Consider the following 19,090-nt stretch of genomic DNA (forward strand, 5'->3'; position numbering starts at 1 on the left):
TCTGTGAGTAACAGCATTGTACAGTATTGACTTTTCCCAGGAAATGTTTACCTACTCAACTACTTAACATACGAATCTAAAAAGCGCAGTGCTACGCACACACACATTATCATCCAGCTAGACAAAAATAAACAACAACTCCGTCACAAGATGATTAAAAAGGCTTTTTAATTTAACAGAGTGTAAGACAAAGGCACGTAATGCATGAAATACAACTGATTGATAACGTAGTGCATCAGAGAGGAATAGAGAATATAAACCAGATATGTATTCATCAGTAAAACGTCCTCAAATATGTCCTAAACAGGAAGAGAGAAATATAATACAGTAGGTAGAAGACAAGTATTAACACAAACATGTTATTATGGCAGACGAACATTAAAAAGTGGTCCTTAGCTTCATATGAGATCATCATAGGCAATGTTAGTAAGACAAAAACAATACATTAATCAGTCAAAAATTGGCTCGTAGATCATCACTCAGAGCCTGTACTGAAGGCTGTAAGAACAAAACGAATTGCATTTTTCCTCAGAAAAAGGCCTTGTATCACAGTATAATCCATCGCCTCTCACTCACATTATTAATAAAATACAAACATCAGACCCATAAGACATAAAGAGAGCTGTGTGTGTGTGTGTGTGTGTGTGTGTGTGTGTGTGTGTGTGTGTGTGTGTGTGTGTGTGTGTGTGTGTGTTTTTTAACTGCAGAGGCTTCAGTGGTTATGGATCTGTTATGCCAACATTAATGACACTTCCCCCACCCCACAGCGCCCTATCACTGTAAAACATTGACGTAAATGCTCACTCCTAAAATACCATTTTAAAAACAGTGCTCTTAGAAATTAAACATATTGCACTTTAAACATCGGTAAACAGAACAAACTTTAAGAGACGACGGACCGCACAGGGCAGACAAAGATACGGAAAAGAAAACACCTAAAAACAGGATGTCTATTGCCTCTGTGCTTGAGACTGTAAATTCTTCATTTCAAGCAATTGAAAAACATTCGGGGAAATATGCTTATTGATTTTTTTGCAGAGTATAACATAAGTGGATTCATACCACTCTGCGGTCTGTATGCTAAATATGCAGTTACAGAGCACCTAGTTAGTCAAGTGTTTACAGCACATAACAGCCAGATAACAACATATCCCGGGTTTGAAATAATCTACAATGAGTAGCCAATTATCTTATCTTAACATAAAGACTGTAAACATGGCGAAATAGCTAGCATGTCCCTGTGCAAAGGTAATGGTGGCAACAAAATCTGCCTCGGAGCATCTAAAAACAAACTGTGTAAGAGTGTCAAAAGTACATGTAATAGGTTATGTCCCCGAAGCAGTTACTTCCTGGAATAAAGTCAGTCACATTACCCAGAAAATGTCACTTTAACACTTAGTTTTTTGTAAAGATTAAACAGGACGTGTTCATTTGTCAGTTTTTCAATGGATTTTGTTCCCAGAAAAGAGTCAGGCTAGCTGTTTCCCTCTTTCGATTGTTTATGCTAAGCTAAGCTAACCGCAGCATCATATTTAAATGGAATCTAGCGTAACAGAGATAAACGCATTTCCCCAAATGTCCAACTATTCTTATCAAGGTGACAATAGCATTTCGTAACGTTAGCCAACAACATAACAAGCTTGAGGTTTTGTTTGTGTGTGCATGATTTCTAACAGATGGAGAGATGTTCAAGTCAAACAGAAGCAACATGAGAAACATTTATCCGTGGCCTAATGTGACCTCTTCAAATAATATTTCCCCCAAAATCTGTAGGGAAAAGTAAGTCTTATGCAACTCTTTCCACCCTTCTTGATCCTTGACTATTTTCTTGTGATGAATTCATATCAAACCTTAGAGAAGTAACACAATTTATTAATTATTTTAACTGTTATAAATATTATTTTAAAGGTTAATGAAAAATGTTAGCAACACATTCAAGTTCTACACAAGAGAAAAATTACCTACATTTAATTGCAGTTCGACTTTAAAAAACAATGACTTCTGTAAATGCGTGGCGATCGTGTCTACTGACGATTGTACAACCAATCCTCTGAGACAGTCCTATCCTGACACCAGACAGCGTCCATGTTTCTGAAGTGTTATTGTCAGTGTGCACCCTTCACTCTCAGACAGGCACTAACAACCTGTCGATGGCGTACTGTAAACGCTCCCAGTTCTTCCAGAAAATGGTCAAAAAACACACTCCCAGTACGGTAACTACCACATGGTGCCGGCTCCTCATCAGTGGAGCGGCAAACTTGGCAGCAGTGGAGACGCACACGAGGATGACGGTGATGATGGCCAGCATGATGTTGATGCTTTTTCCCAGAAGCACTCTGGCGTCACGGCTCTCGATCTGCACCGTCTGCTGCTGCTGCTGCTGGAGCTCCAGCTTGGAGACTCGCGTCTGACACGACTCCAGAGCCTCCTAAAAAGAGAGAGAAGAACCATGAGAGTCTGAATGTTTCCAAAATGGCTAAAGGGCTTTTTGCTGACCCTTAATTAATCAAACTTCAATTAGAGATTCATTATGCATGAGCAGAGGGACAGAGAAGATAAATGTCAAATGACAAAACACACTTTGTACCCTTCAGAGTGTTATCTCATGAAGGGAACGATTGTACGTAGGCCACTAATGCATTCGCCTCTATATGGTAATGTCCTTAGCCTGATTACAGTAGACTCATTATGGGATTTAGAGAAGCTTGGTGGAAGTGTTAAAACTATACATTTTAATATGCTTCTATCTTAAAGTGGCCCTATTTTTGCTTTTCTGGGCGTTTCCTTTGCTGTAGTGTGTTATATAGGTTTTAGTGCATTTAAACGCTCTGCAAAGGCTAAACTTTGCAGAACGTTTACTGTTGAGTGATTCTCCCGTTACATGCCTGTATGTCTCTGGCCCTCTCTTGAGCCTGGTACGCGATCCTCTCCTCGATGCTGGCCAGCTCCTGCTTTAGATCAGTCATCTCATGTTGGTGAAGCTCTGTCAGGTCGTTCAGCTGATCTTCTAAGCGCTCGTACCTGGCACAGGATGCAGAAATGTCCGATTTGAATACTGTGTATGAAATACTTCACTACAAATGGCATGTTTGTTTACATTTTTAGAGAATAGACGTAACATTAGAAGGTGTTTTGAATGAAGTAATAATCAAGAATATTATCATTGGAATACATTTCTATTTATTTACTATTTATTTCTTGGCATAGGACATTTCAATTGATAGTTGTGAAGATAGCTAGTCTCTCTATAAGTCAGAAATCAGATAAGTAAGTCTCAAACATGCGTGGAAATCAAAAAGGTTGCTCACTGGGGGAACACAATGGTAATTGAGGCTCTGGCCCACTGAGGAAAGCCCATTCATTTCCAGTATTACAAACTGGGTGTCTGTGGCAACATTCCAAGGGGAAATTACATGCAAGCTTAGTTAGTTATGCATTGTCCTATTGGATGATTCTGCAGAGAGTGGGCCGATCTAACACAACAGACTCGCTCTTCAACTCACTTGGGTGTAAAACCACAAATGCCTCTGCTAGCATTTCAGGCAAACGGATACTAAGATTTAAAAATATGGGAAAGAAGGATACTAATGCCCGGGTGCTAACTGCAAACCGGCTGACATCAGAAAGATCCAACAACCCATCTCTAATTAATGCCCTCACCATACTTGCACAATAAAGAACCAATATTGTATCCAAATTATATAATTAAGTAATAAAAACATACCTGTATCGCTCCTCCTGCAGTGATTGGCTGATGATGCCATACTCCCTTTTGAACTGAGCCTTGATCTCCTCCATATCCTCCTCCAGCTGGCTCTGGGCCTCCTTGATCTCCCTCACCTCCTCCAGGCTCAGAGCTAGTCTGCCCTGGCTGTCGTCCTTGGCCTGCTGGCCCGGAGTCAGCCCCGCTGGGTTCCCGTTACTATCTGCTGAAATGGAGGCGCTCCCCGAGGAGCATTCATCATCACTGGGGTACTTGGGCTTGCCCACCATGGAGGTGCTGCTACTAAGTCCCTTGCTGGCAGTGTCAGTGGGCAGCGTGGGGGAAGCATCCAGAGAGTTCTTGAGGTGGGCGATGTTGTCAGCGCTGCCAAACTTGTTCCGGATGAGGTTGGCGAACTCTCTAGGCTTGCTGAAGAAGAAAGGAGGGGAGAGGGAAACACCTGGGCCAATGGTCTTGATCTTGTCCATGGTTGGGTGTCGGCCACTGCCCGTCATGTCCTTCAGCAGCTGTCTGGGCGACTCCCTGGGCATGGTGCTGTGTTTGACAGGCAACGGGTGAGGAGATGGGCTGTAGTGGGTTTCACTGTCTTTCATCTTTCGATGGTACTGTTCCAGCTTTTTCTGCATCTGGGCGATGTTTTGAGCGGACTTCTGGTTCTTCTTCTCAAACACCTGCTTGATGCGCCCGACCTGCAGCTTGTCGGCGCTGTTCACCAGCTTCAGGTACTCTGCCACGTTTTCATCCCGGGCCGTCTGCTCAATCTTCAGCTGCTCCGTGATTTTGAGCATCTTCTGCTGGAGGCTGTCCAAGCAAGACCGGCTACGCACGACCTCGGAGCCCAGACCAGGACTTCCATCGGTCAGATCCAGGTCCAGGTTGGTCTCTGAAGAGCCCCGCCGCATTGACCCGGAGATGCTCGCGAAACTGCCCTCAGCACTCCGGTCCTACGAGTAGAAGAAACAACAATCAGATAAACATACTTTATTAGATAGGGAGCAATTGCAGAAATGATCTTGGAGCTACTTTAGAACAGCAACTACATTTCCCATTGTATGCATTAATACATGAAACCCCAAAGGAGCATTTCATTCACTTTCAAATTGGACCTCATTTCCTAGTTTATACTATAATTATGTTATTTCATCTCACATAATCTTCATACTCCTTTAAGAGACACATTTCACATTACGAAACTATAGTGTGTATGGAAAACTACAAGTGGTGGCTTCTGATAAGGAGCTCTCTAGTCCAATGGACAGTTGTATCAAATGTATTATTTTCACTCTCATTTATCAGGAAGTTTGGATAATTTGGTCAAACTTGAGGGTGGTTCCAGAATTTGATCTGAAAGAGTTGTTATGCCCCATGGGTGTCTTTTTATGTCTCTGGAAAGCGATTGTTTGTGACCATTTCACAACGTGTGTTATGTGCAGTTTGCACCGTCTGAAGCATTAAATTGGCATTCATGTCGGCCATTTAATAGACTAAAAACATCAAGATGGGTGGCTTGTGAGTGAGATGTTACGAACAATGGCTGAAAAGAAAAGCGCTGGGTAATGAAACATTATTGCCGTTTTTGACGTGTGCTCTTCTTCGCTACATTAATACAGAGCAAGGCCTCTGATCTATTTAGTTTCCTGCTATTGCCACAGTGAGACCATCTGGGTGGGCATGTAATGCTCTTATTTGGAGCATCCGTTATGTTTTAGAAGCCAGAATTTAATCCTGTTGTATTTACATTATAGCACACTTGACACATTCAGATACCAACTATTAATGTGTGTAGAAGAAAAGTGGAGCGTGGATCAAATGTAGGTGGTCAGTGATAATCTCAAATAAGGCCATGATGCACAGGAGATCCCTTTTCAAGACATTTCCCCCTGTTTATACAGTAAATTACCATTCTCCTAACAAAGGTTCAACATTACACTATTGACTGACATGTCAATAGTGTGAGAGGTCGGCTATAAACTTCAGGAAGTGAAACTAAATAAATGTGGCTTAAGTAAGCAAGTTCAACTATGAAAGGAAACATAACAACTTCACATAGAAGGGGAAACAGACGAAAGCTGTGAAGACATACAGTATGTTCTTCTTTCTTTCTTTTTTCGGAGCAGCATTTTTAGAACATGAGTTGCACCTCAAGTGTAATAGCACAACACCAGTGTATGGACAGGATATGTAAGCTGATAGAGCCTAATGCCAAGTGTTGTACAACAAGCACTATGGACTGTACAAAGCTGCAATAATCCTTAACAAATGTAACACCACTAGTTTCAAGCAAATAAACTGATCACAGCTAACTCAGGCAGGCTTAGGGCTGAATCCAGCTTAGCATTCCCACAACAACACATGATGCTTACATATTGCAAGCTAAGTACCTTTACAATTGACAAATGCCTCGCGTTCACCACACACTGACACTCCTCGACATGTGACTGTCAGGTGTAACTAAAGACAGGGTTAACCAATAATACAGTGATTAAGTATGAGTACACTGCTGTACACAAACAGAGGATAACATAAGAAATACATTCTCAGTCCTCTGTCAAACCAGTTGGATTTAAGTTATCCAGTTACACATTCCCGTTTGGTTGCTGTTGCCATGACCTCACACTTACTGTAATCAACCAGTCAAACCAGTTTTCATGGGTGATACCAGTGAGCAAGAATTTGATTTATCATCGCCGACTTCTCCATTGTGTACTAGAATGTAGTTTCCCTATAAAGTAACACAGACAATTAACTTGTTTTTGGATTTATGGTTGGAAACGCCCGTCTTTGTGTTTGTCTGTACATCTGTAGGTGTTTCGGTTTGTCGGTCTATCTCTCGGTTCAATAATTTGGTACAGACTAAACTATCCCAACAAACACGGGTTGACTTTTTCGCAGCTGGCCAGACATTACATGTCACTTTTTAGACGCTTTTATCCAAAGCAACTTACATACTCCATACTGTGGGCAATCCCCACAGGAGCAATTTGGGTGAAGTGTCTTGCCCAGGGACACAACGACATGCTGACTGCAGTGGGGTTTGAACCTGTTCCCTGATCCGAATACCAACGCACAACCCACTGCACCACACGCCTCCCAGGTCTCTGCATTTGACCCATCCTTGTGTTAGGAGCAGTGGGCTGCCATTATGTACGGCGCCCGGGGAGCAGTGTAGGGAACGGTGCCTTGCTCAGGGACACCTCGGTAGCACTTGGTCTTTCCGGGACTTGAACTGGTGACCTTCCAGTTGCCTATGGACTTCGCCACCACCGCCCTAACACCATCATGTGGCCAAGTTTAGCCAATTAGCAAATGTTAGCATGCTAACCAACTACACTAAGATATAAATGCTGCTAAACATAAGCAGGTTATGATGCTAGCACTAGTATTTGAATCAAAGTAAGTACAGCTAAACCAACTGCTAGCATGGCTGTAGTAATAATAACTACTAGTAGTACATGAACACATTTACAAATAGTAGTTGTAATATTATAGTGCCTATAATTATACTGTACATATCACATAGGCTACTTTATGCATAGTTTGTAACCAGAGAATGCAATCAATGCCTGGGGTAATTCAGCCTCTGTCCTCATCCCACCCCCCACCCCCCTCTCTGGCATCTGTCCTTCTTGAACACAGGACGCTTTGTCTTCAGAGAAAAAAAGCGCACTTTGTCATGTCCTACCTCTGCTCTGTCCAGGACTCTGATGAGCGAGCTACTGCATATGGATTCACTGGCCTGACCTATAGCCTGAGGAGCCCCGCGTCCAATCACAATCCTGCTCCCTCCGGAGCGCAAACAATAACTCTTGTCAAAACAATCAGGTTCATACATAAGTCCTGCTTTTTGTCAAACCTGTTTGTCAAAGAAAGAGAGGCTTAATATCCTCCTTCTTCAAGCGGAAGTATAGAGCAGGCTTGTGAGTAGGTTGTTCATATTACCCAATCGTTTTAGTTTTCAAACAACAAAGAGCTGCCTGTTCCACCAGACAGCTTAGACTGCATGCTATTTATCCAGGACTGGAACTAAGCTGGCTCCTCAGGCACTCTCCTACCACAGCCTTAACTTTGAAATGTTCAATACTCTCTCTTGGTAAAGCAGGGGTCAGAGAAAACAGGGGTGTATTTCTATTGCTTCAAGGTGCTGGTATCACATACTCCGGATGAGAGTAGAATAGATCAAATTGTGACCTGGCTGGCAGCCATTGATGAATCACTGCTGAAGCCTGCTGGAAAATACCTGTAGTACCGAATGTCAAGCCGAAAGAGTTTCACACAGCTGGAAGGATGGGCCTACGATTGTTCTAATAAAATTAAAAAAAGAATGCTTTTGGCAGAATGAGGCATGTTTCACGAGAGCAGCTCATATAACACTCATAACTCAACCCAGATGTTACACACTCAAACCCAAAAACGTGTGTAACATACGACTATCTTCATTTTATAAGAAATTTAATAGGCTAATTTCCATTAAAGCTACTCAAGGTTTTCTGCCCACGCTGGCTAAACGCTGGAGAAATGTGAGGGTCTCTCTGGGTGAGTGGCTCTGCTAAATGAAATAGACTCATGCTGATGAAAAATGTCCTCCGAAATATGCTGAGGAGCTGCCCTACTTTTTACTCCGTTACTCCCAGGGAGTTATGCAGGCATTCTCCAGAGGTAGAGGGCTGGAACAGGGAGAGGATTAAAGGACTTCTAGGGCTGGCGGGAGGGGGGAAAGCCCAGGAACTAGGGGAAAAGCCGCTACAAAAAGGCAGATGGCAACAGTAAAATCTGACAGTTATGTGGACAGCCCTTTACTGAAACATCCCAGATTCAATACTGGTTAGAGTTTGATATTATGGAGTTTCCATCTCCATCCTAATACCCGTATGGCTGTCTTCAAGCTAAAGGATGACCTCCTACAGATTACAAAGTGAGAATTTGATTTACCCATCTGACTGATCATATGCCTAAAATCTGCTTTATCACTACCAATGTGAGAAAAATGTTGTCTTTGAAATGAATAAGCCACTACTGTTTGACTAACCCATTGATATTAGTTTGATAGGAGATTAGAAGCAGAAAGACAGACCGAAAGTGAGAGACAAAATGTAGACAACCAAAACAGATACGATGAAAGAAATAGAACAAAAGGCGGACGCTCCCAAAGAGAGGGCACAGCAGCACACATCACCCCGATCATCATCTCCTCCAACAGGATCTACAGGGTGGCCCCGGGGTGCCTCTCTTACACCTCAGCCCTGTTTGAGCCCCCTGTCCCCCATGCTGCCCTACATAGCAAACAGCCAAACAGCGTCTGTCCAACACCATGACCCATTTAAAATGCTTTGACCTGGCTAGACAGCATAACATAAAGATCCAACTGCATTAGCCTCAATCTGAGCCCAACAGAGAGCGTGTGTTGTTCTGCTGGAAAAATCCGTCCAAATCTCAGTAACATTTGGGGGCAAAGGGAGTTGATAGAAACTGCAGATGCGGCTTATCTTGCACTGCAGTGAGCTCTCTCTTGGATCAATGATCAAGTGAGTGATTTCATTTTTCATGAAAAAACAGATATTTTTACCGCAGCAGAGGAAGAAACATGCAAAGCATTAAAGCACTAAAGTCCTGAACTGGAGTGTGGTGAAAGCACATAGATTATTCAAAATTGGTGCAGTAAAAGTACTGAGCGGCGTTAGTGAGATAAATATTGGTTCTTCAGATAAGCAGGATTTACAGAAAGTGAGTCAGTTTAATGTTAAACTCACTGCCCTCCCTGTTAAAGGCGTCTCTGAAAAACACAGTTTTTTCTTATGCAAACAGGAAGGCATTGTCCCCGTTACGAGGAAGTAAAGTTTGCAAAAGCTCACATATTTAATCTTGTGAGATTATCAGTTCACACTCAGGTCTTGCAGCACATGCAAAGGCACAGGTGTTTGCGGTCATTAGAGGAAATTAGATAAAAATTGTGAGACTGTGGTGAGTGGTGCAGAGGGGGAAACTTATTCTCACTGTCAAAACCCTGAACACACACACACACACACACACACACACACACACATACCATGTATACATCACTTCAGGGGACATTACATTGACTTACATGCATTTCCTGGAGACTTATCCTAACCTTAACCATAACCAACACATGCTTTACCCTAACCAAGTCTTCACCCTAAAATTAATGATTCCCCTCATGTGGACCTCCATTTTGTCCCCATAAGGAAGGCGAGGGACTGTGTAAACAGATGTAGGTCCCCACAAGTATAGTAATGCTAGGACACACACACACACACACACACACACACACACACACACACACACACACACACACACACACACACACACACACACACACACACACACACAGACACACACTGTCTCTCACACACACAGACACACATTCTCTCAAACACAGACACACACACTCTCAAACACATACACACACACACATACTCTAACACACAGACACACACACACACACACACACACACACACACACACACACACACACACACACACACACACACACACACACACACACACACACACACACACACACACACACACACACACACACACCGAAAGAGCTGGCAGACTCATTTAGATGGAACAAAACCGTCCCTTGAAGAGAGAACAGAGCCACAGAGGGGAAGAAGCCTGCAGTGCTTATTGGTATTCCCTCCAGCTGATCCTCATGGATACAGACACTCTCACAGCTCACAGAGGGAGAGGGGAAGAAAAGCAGAGAGGGAGAGCGACAGGGAGCACCTCTTTGATTGCAGAGAGCTGACCCAGCATCTCCTCCCCCTCCTCTCATCTGCGTCCCACAGCTGCACCACAGTTTGATTGCAAAACTTTTTCTACAGAGGCCAAGAAGTATGCCTCTTCAGAACAACAGAGGAAATAAAACTAGCAACAGAGTTTGAGGTCATGAGTTCCCTGAATGAGTAATCCCCATGAGGTCAGCGGAGTGACTTGCTTAAGGCATATTCATTATTATCTCGTAAAAAAACTGGTCCTGGACTAAATCAATGGCCCATTAACACTCCCAGCATCTGCCTGCCCCCGTGGACTGAGAAAGTATTTAATGGGATTCAATTAAGATAAAATGCAGCTAAATTCAAAGCACTGATTCAAAGTTGGAGAGTGAATAGAGCCAAAGGCGTAGCAGGATTAGTGATTAGGCTCTTGAGACATTAAACATGAATTTATAAAGGGAAAAAAAGGGACAATAGCTGCCAGTTAATGATTTACAACATAAAGAAGGTAACTATTAAAAGGTTGCTTATTATACTGATGTATTGTTAAGCTTTTTCCTGGTGACATTAATGTTAGAAAACCATTACAGGTTGGCAGAGGGTTCATGTGAGGACAGTCAGAGGGAAATGATACGTACATCTCTACAGAGCCACCATCTAGAGCAGGGGTGTCAAACTCAAATTCATCGCGGGCCACATTAGCATTATGGTTGCACTCAAAGGGCCGGTTGTAACTATATAAATATATAATATATACAATATAATGTATTATTGCCTCTGAATTGGATTATTATCAGATAGGGTAATAACTCAGTAATTAACTACGTCTGAAAGCAGAAGCCCAGGGCAAATAATTCTCTCTTCAGTGCGCATGTCACAGTGCGCGATGCATTGTGGGACATGTCGTCTGTAAAGTTGCATTTAACTGTATAATAACGTATTATATTCTTTGCAATTCTTGCGGGCCACATCAAATGAAGTCGCGGGCCGGATTTGGCCCCCGGGCCTTGAGTTTGACACCCCTGATCTAGAGAGAGGGTTAAAGACTCAGAATGAGGCGTTGCATCATCTTTGGCCTGTAAGCCACTATATCTGCTGGGCAATGGCTTTTTTTTTGAGGAACCAAACAGGAATGTCCTTTGCAACCCAACAAATGAAGGAAACACATAATTACACAGCCCAGAGGTAATAAACCAGCCAAATCCTAAGATATGTTGTCCCATTATATTGTGATGGCAATCAAACCACAACCGAATACTTGTTTACTTGAGCTGGCTCCAAATATTTGTTTGAATATCTTTCAAGCTTTACTCCAGGGGAAATGTTATTTAATTTCATTCCTTTATCACCAATCAGAGCTCCTGTAATCTGAATGTATGTGCAATTGTTCAAATGGCAGTTTTAATAGGAGCTAAACCGGTTAAAGAAAAGCTGCCAGCGCTCTCTCTCTCTCTCTGGGATGCAGGATCCCTTTGAAGAGTATGGCTGACAGGAGTGGCAGCACTGGAAGCTCATACACAAACTGGGAAGAGAAACAACCTGCTGCACGACACCTGACTTGTTACTTGTGATATTAAAAGATGCTTTAGAGGTTGTTATCTTTCTTATCTGACTCAATGGTTAACAATAGGGAGTTGTTTGTTGGACATATTTGAAAGCACTTTCAGACAAATTGGTGATTTGGGTTTCATTAATGAATATACTGATTTGTCTACATTTCTGTTTAAAGATATAAATAAGATACAATTTGATAGTTATCTGGACATTTCTCTATGTGAGTTCAATCCCCTCTTTGTGTCAGGCGTTGAATTAAATCTCAACGAAACCTACACTTCACTCATTCGAGAGTTCACATACTTATCTGACACAATGGTTAAGAATAGACGGAGTTGTTTGTTGGACATATTATAAAGCACTTTCAGACCAATTAGTGCTTTGAGTTTCATTCATTCATTTACTGATTTTCTACATTTCTCTGTAAACATATAAATAAGATACACTTTGATAGTTATCTGGACATTTCTCTATGTGACTTCAATCCCCTCTTTGTGATAGGTGTTGAATTCAATCTCAACGAAACCAACAATTCACTCATTACAGAGTTCACATACATAGATAACATGAGTCCTGAGTGCATGACAATTAAGATGAGGTCAGATTTACTCTTGAAAAACTAGATTAGATGACAAAAAATGCTTGTTCCGTCTTTTTTGGCTAGAGGATAACACATAGAAACACACTGCAATTCCATAGAACATCCAAACTACAGAAAGGAATTGACATATGGATGAAACAACACCCATCAAAATTACTATAGCCCTTGCCTATACATTTTAATTAGAGCTGCAACATTAGGTTATTAAAATAGTATAACAAATATATTATCATAATAAATCATATGAGTTTGTTTAACTCAAATTCAATGGATCCAGCTTCACCCATGGGGACTTTACATGTTTTTTTGTAATTATTATTTTGAACTGTCGACCAACAGGCAATGTAAAGACATCAATTCATGCTCTGGGATGTAGGGGGCCTTTTTCTATAATTTATACCATTTAATAGCCCAGAGAATGAATCTAAAAAAAACGATATAATGATCACCACAGTAATCGATATGTGAAATACTCGTTAGTTTCAGGCGTAATTTGGATGTGAGGCACCGCAAAAAGATTATCATCCCGTTTGGATATCTTCAAATGTGTGGACACCCGCATTATGAGCCGAACAGGATTTTGTACCCGGAGTTCACAGTGACACTTGAAGACATCCAACCAGTGGAACCAGACATGCTCTTTCTCTGCGTAATCCCCCTGCCTGTACCCCGGGTTGGAGGCTCTTTGTTGGGGGAATGTGCCGCTTCAGAGGCGCAGCTGTCGGTTTCTCATGACGTGGAGATGATCCGATAACAATGTGCGCTGGTACAGTAAGGGACCTGCCTGACACAACAATGCTGCGGAACACACTCTCACATGACATTACTCACCATCCGGCTGCTGAGGTATTTCTCCACTTCGGATAAACTTCGCACGGACACGTTGGCGCTGGGCATAATAATCCCGGGTTGGTGGGTCAGTCCGGAGAGGCCGGGGCTTCAATTCTAGACTAGTTTACAACTCAGACCTAATCTCGTGTCCATGCTGAGCCCCTTTTCTCTCCCCCTCTCTCTCCCTCTCACACACTCTGATGGCCCTCTTCAACAAAAACAAAGCTCCGCCTCTCCCGGTCCAAAAGGAGGGGTTAACTCCTTCAGCGCCTCTCACTGGTGGAGGAAAAACAGCTTATACATTTATTTATTTATTTATTTATTTATTTGAGTTTGTGATCAAGAGAATTGTTTTAATAATGATATTCCCACAATATGCTTATGATGGTTTTGAAGTGGGATTTAACTTAATGGCGTCTTATGATGAATGGCTTTCAAATGAAGTGTCGCATTTATGAGAGTGGAGATCTAGGCTATACCTCAACAAAGCAAAGAGTCAGTCTTTTGCAATATTGATTACATAAATGATATTGATTTATTAATCATGCAATTTTACACATGTTAACTCAAAGCCAATAAGGTCATTAGTGGTTGTTAAGCTAGTTAAATCGAAGTTGTAATTCAATTAAAAGAAAATTAAAGTTTCTAGACATTTCTTTTTTTCAAATGCCCATTATCAGAAAAATGCCAAATGTTTAAAGTCATCAGCACTTTAAACTAGTAAACTAAGATATATGCTGCTGCCTGCTGGTGGTGGTTTAATCTGTTATATTGCATGATCATTTTGTTATCGACATGGGCTGCATGTAAACTGGAAATTAGTTCCTAGCTGTCAAACAACTGTATAGTGGAGTAGAAATATAAAATAGATTAAATGGAAATGCACAAGTGAAAGTACCTCAAAAGTGTACAGTTCCTGAGTAAAAATCTCTTATGCAACAGCTATTGTTTAAAAATATGGGGAAAAGCATAGACTGTATAAAAAAGAGAAATACAAATCAAAAACTTATCCAATTTCCATAGTCAAAGCTGTACAGTATATTAGCTGTAAACAAAACTTTGTATCAAGAACCAAACCAACAAACGTGCTGTTATTATTTTGTGACAGACTCTAGAATTGTGATATTTGGTAGAGTTTAAAACATTACAAATCTCTTCTAAAGTAAAAATAAGATTTCTGGATTCAACGAAAAAATGCTTGAAACAAGAGAAACCGATATTACTAATAAAGAGGAATGTGTAAATAAAAAATAAAAAAGTGTGAATGCTTCAGTTTGTTGGGCAGTAATTACTAATTTTATATCTGTATTACTATATTAAAGTTAATATAAGAGACACCATGTTTTGTAGCAATCTCCTCACTTGCCCTGAAGCATTAAAACTAAAAGCCCCAAGAGGCCATGGGAACAGTCCAGCAGGGCCTTTCTCTCACATGCATTCAGCCTGCTAATCCACCTGGCTGTGAACACAAAAGCCCATGTTGCATCACAAATCGCTAAACCTTTACAGTTACATACAATATCTTTGTGTTTCGGGAGTTGCAGATTATCTGTGCTGTCCTCTTTTGTTTTAACAGCAAGTGTAACATGGCATGCAGGGAGAGTAGAGAGATTTGGAGATATGGCCTTGGGGAATCAAATTAAAGAGCTACAGGATGTACTGGACTTCTAAGAACAGCATCAGAATTAATCTGGGCATTAAGATTTAATGGTCGTATCAGTGGCTTTAATTAGCTGGAATCAGTCTCTAGGTAACTGCAGCACAGGAACGCTTGCAGGTGCTGTCCTCTGTTCCCGCAGAGCACTGATGAAAAATTGATTTGCTAATAACACACTGAAAGTCTGTCGTCCTCTGTACAGCAGCCTGAGATCTTCCACCGTCACGTTACACAAAACGCCGCAGTACATTTCTGGTGAGGATACAGATTTTGCATTATTTATTCAGAAGGACCATGTAAACAACCTGCTGAAGTTATTCAGACAGGGGCTTGAAGTTCCATGAAGCATCTGTACCGAGTTTTTCACGTTTGATACGTTTGTTTAAACACAGAAAACAAAGAGTTATGCAGGGTTTTAAATTGTCCGGATAACGGAGACACTTTTTTTTTAAGGAAGCCCCTAAATCAAAATGTAGATAAATCTATGGGATTAATGCAATTTAGGAGAGAAGACAACATGTTTATACTCTTCTTCACCCCAAAATCGTTGTGTGTATGTGTTCATATTTATTTTTAGTTTACTTAAAAACGGATTAACAACTCGTTGAGACATACATTCATTAATCTCTTTGATTGACAATGGTCAAAGTTTGATTAGCTTGATGAACTTGTGAAAAATATAATGTTAATCGCTTTTAATAATTTGATTACTCGGTACCACTTTACAATAAGACTACCCTTATAAAGGGTTTACGAATAGTTTGTAATTAATTTATTAATTAGGTTGTGAACACTTTATAGATCATTAATAAGCTTTTATAAGACATGAGATAAGCAGGGCAACTGTGACCGGTTACTTGCCAAATAGTGAGCCCACATTTATCTGTACTGCTAAGCCTTATATTGGCTACTTAGCTTATTTTGTCTTCTTCATCAGCCAGCATCCTTGGTATCTGTGGTTCACTGAGTTGATTCTCGCTGAGTAGCCAATATAAGGCTTAGTCATCTTGCCAAATAGTGAGCCTGTCTTGATGTATGAAAACTGTTAGACCTGGATAATAAATGGTTCTTAATGATTAATAAAGTGTTTACAACCTAATTCATAACCTAATTATAAACCCTTTATGAATCCTTTATAAGGGTAGTCTTATTGTAAAGTGGTACCGATTACTCTATTGACGTATGTCTGAATTTGAACAGACTGATAAACTGGCACATTATTTATGGAGCCTGTTTTTGTATTTAGAGGATTTTTGCAGCAATGACAGGCATAACAAAAACATAAACAGAAAATACGTGTCCTGTCCTCATCCACAAAGAAAGCTGATTATAACTCAAGCTGTGGACCCACCATGTTATCCAAACAAGACTGAGCATGGGTACAAAATAATTGTACCTTTGGCTGTTTGGGAGTCAACATCTACTTATGTTTAAAAAAGAATTCTCACACAAATACAAAATAGTGTTTAAAAGCAAAGAACCTGAAAAGCTTACTCTTGTTTCTTGCAGTCGGTACGTAAACAATGCATACAGTAAATCATCTGGAGACAAGAAACGGAGTCACATCTATGTCATTTGTACTCTTTACTAATATTCATTCCAAATAAAAACTCACTTGTGTAAATAATAAAGAAACATGGTGGAAATGTGTTTTTATTTTTTAATGACTTGTCCTTTGTCTGTCCACATTATTTTGTCCAAAAGATGGGATTGATGAGTTACCAAGTGATGCCCATTCTAGCCTTCTTGGTGCGATCTATATACAAATCTATATACACGATACGTTCATGATGTCAGGTATTTAACAAGTGTTGCGGCCTGATCCTTTGGATTGCCAAACAAATAAGAAATAAAGGTTATAACCTTTTTGCAATAACAACATCTCACATTATGACAAGTCTTTTTTTCTCTGCATAATTATAAGAAAATAAAAAAAGCATGACCACGTAGGAAAGCAGTGAAAATCAAACCATCCTCATTTCTAAAAGTAGAAACAAGATCTGCAGAAAAAAGGAGAGGCTTGCACGCGATGAAGCATAAAATACTATGTACAATAAAAAGCGCAATCTACGATGCAGGTTTCCAGGTTTCCTTCCGGAACGGGCAGAGGTTGGCAGGCGCGCAGCCGCTGATTTCATTCGTCCTCTTTGTGAGTTCTACTGACCGGTGGGTCAGAAGCTGGAGCAAGGTAAGAGTGAAAACTGATTTCCCATAGGATGCTGAGCCATAAATACAGTATGTTGGGACCACTTTGTGATCGCTCTGTGGAGCTCTCTGATTGGCCTGCTGTCCAGTTCAGTTACTAATGGCACAAGCTGGTGTCAGACCCCAGAGGCCGCCTGGCTGTTGTAGTCGGTGGACTCCATCTTCAGGATGTACGGGATGATGCTGTCGATCTGCACGTTGCCGATGAGACCGGCGAAAAACAGCTCCTCAGTGACAGCGGCACTGATCAGCCGGAGGGCGGGAAGACGCAGCAACAGCTTGGATAACCTGCGAGCAATGAGGGGGAAATTAGAGACATGTAGCAAGTACATTCGTGATATCATCACAAATCGGTCTTGCAAAATCGTATGGCTGCTGATTTTCATTAGAAATTCTTCTGACGATATGTTCAGTATTAATGATTTGTTCTATCAAATGTCAGAAAAAAGTGAAAGATATCTATCCCAGTTTCTAGAGTTCACAGGAATGTTTTTTAATGTATTGTATGTGCTGCAGGTCTCCCTTGAAAAAGAAATCGTTGATCTCAATGGGATTTTACCGAGTTAAATAAAGGCTACAGACAAACAAACAATGACTTTGAGAGTCAACCCCAGTTTAATGTTATATAAAACAGAGAAAAGCAGGAAATCTCCCTATTTGAGAGCAGAAGACAGCATTTTCTGACATTTAAAGGTTCATTGATAATCAAATGATTATATTCCTGAAGATTGATTCAGTGTTGCACCTCAACTAGAAATATAACAATTCTGTATCAGTACATCGTAACCTTTCTGAAATGAGCCGTCATGTAGCACAGAGGTAAAGCCTACTGACCGATAGGAGTCTTCTGGGTAAGTCGTGGTCACGTAGTCCTGCAGCTCCATGTAGGCCTTCTCCTGAAAGCGCTCAATCTGTGGAGTATTATCTATGCCTGGGTGATCTGGCACAAAAACAACAAATGCAAACAGTCAGACAAGAGCCCATGCTCATTTAGCTCTATGTAAATCTTTTTTAAGGGATTGTTCCCCAACAGGAGGATAAGAGCTGGGAAATGTCTTTCTTATTGTGTGAACTGGTGAGTTGTGAACGCACCAGGACTGAAAAGAATGATGGCTTTGAGGTAGGCATATTCATAGGAGTCTGGGGACAGCTTGATCATGCTGTTGCAGAACTCCTGCATTCTCCAGATGTGCTCCATTACTAGTTTCACTCGATCTGGTGACAGCTTATCTGTAGGAAATAAAAGAAAACATGAGTGAAGAATGCAAGGGGAAAGACATTGATATAGATTTATATGCAAAGTGAATACAAAGAGAGCTTGTATTACATTGTTTTCCCGTTTGGAAAACAATTGTATTCAAATGCTAAGGTCTGGTCACAGCAAGAGCGATAAATGCAAATATATAATGTGAGCATCCACACTGATAGACGATAAGGTTCTGTAAACGGTGGCACAGCTGAGTCCGAGCCCTAAAGTGGATTCTGATGGCCTGTTACTGCTGAGCGTTGTGCAGAGAAAGACATTAAGATAAGGATATGAATAATAAGCGTAGGAAAACAGTCCAAGAGCTGCAGCTGCTGTGCCTTTCAGCACCATGGAGATGAGAAGAGAGAGATGCTGTTTATTTAAAGTGGACCTATCATGCTATATTTGAATAATATAGTGTAGGACCATACCTATATAAGGCATATTTATACTTTTTATTTTTCAAAATACCAAACAGATCATGCATTTTAGCCATTCCTCATTTCGCTCAATTTAACACTGTCTTTGCATA

General features: G+C 41.0%; 2 protein-coding genes across 7 annotated transcripts in view; both read right to left on the minus strand.

Annotated features, from left to right (window-relative positions):
• Positions 1-143: 143 nt before the first annotated feature.
• LOC104963710 (transmembrane and coiled-coil domains protein 3-like) lies at positions 144-13,646 on the minus strand. Of its 2 annotated transcripts, none has more exons than XM_010792335.1 (4): positions 13,451-13,646; positions 3,725-4,668; positions 2,886-3,021; positions 144-2,428 (listed from the first exon to the last, which is right to left on the minus strand). In XM_010792335.1, exons 1-4 carry the CDS (start codon positions 13,514-13,516, stop codon positions 2,126-2,128), a joined length of 1,449 nt encoding a protein of 482 aa, XP_010790637.1. In that variant the 5' UTR covers positions 13,517-13,646; the 3' UTR covers positions 144-2,125. The 2 variants fall into 2 exon arrangements, with proteins under 2 accessions (XP_010790637.1, XP_010790639.1); XM_010792337.1 differs by lacking the exon at positions 13,451-13,646 and adding an exon at positions 7,407-7,498.
• A 3,098-nt stretch (positions 13,647-16,744) lies between these two features.
• Positions 16,745-19,090, minus strand: part of nr2c1 (nuclear receptor subfamily 2, group C, member 1) — an 8,437-nt gene continuing 6,091 nt past the window's right edge. For all 5 annotated transcript variants that reach the window (XM_010792339.1, XM_010792338.1, XM_010792340.1 and 2 more), the window contains exons 12-14: positions 18,405-18,542; positions 18,147-18,252; positions 16,745-17,600 (exon numbers count right to left, since the gene is read on the minus strand). In XM_010792339.1, the coding sequence (XP_010790641.1) occupies positions 17,429-17,600; positions 18,147-18,252; positions 18,405-18,542 (416 nt within the window). In that variant the 3' untranslated portion in view covers positions 16,745-17,428. The remainder of the gene's footprint in view (positions 17,601-18,146; positions 18,253-18,404; positions 18,543-19,090) is intronic.

This window comes from Notothenia coriiceps, unplaced genomic scaffold (assembly GCF_000735185.1).
Source record: "Notothenia coriiceps isolate Sejong01 unplaced genomic scaffold, NC01 NC01_scaffold00036399, whole genome shotgun sequence".
Taxonomy (NCBI): Eukaryota; Metazoa; Chordata; class Actinopteri; order Perciformes; family Nototheniidae; genus Notothenia; species Notothenia coriiceps.

Excerpts from the sequence above, each read along its gene's own strand:
- LOC104963710 (XM_010792335.1), bottom strand. The coding sequence starts at position 13,516 with ATGCCCAGCGCCAACGTGTCCGTGCGAAGTTTATCCGAAGTGGAGAAA. Across the intron at positions 4,669-13,450 it reads AATACCTCAGCAGCCGGATG|GACCGGAGTGCTGAGGGCAG; the intron begins GTGAGTAATGTC and ends TTCTACTCGTAG. Across the intron at positions 2,429-2,885 it reads AGAGGGCCAGAGACATACAG|GAGGCTCTGGAGTCGTGTCA; the intron begins GCATGTAACGGG and ends CTCTCTTTTTAG.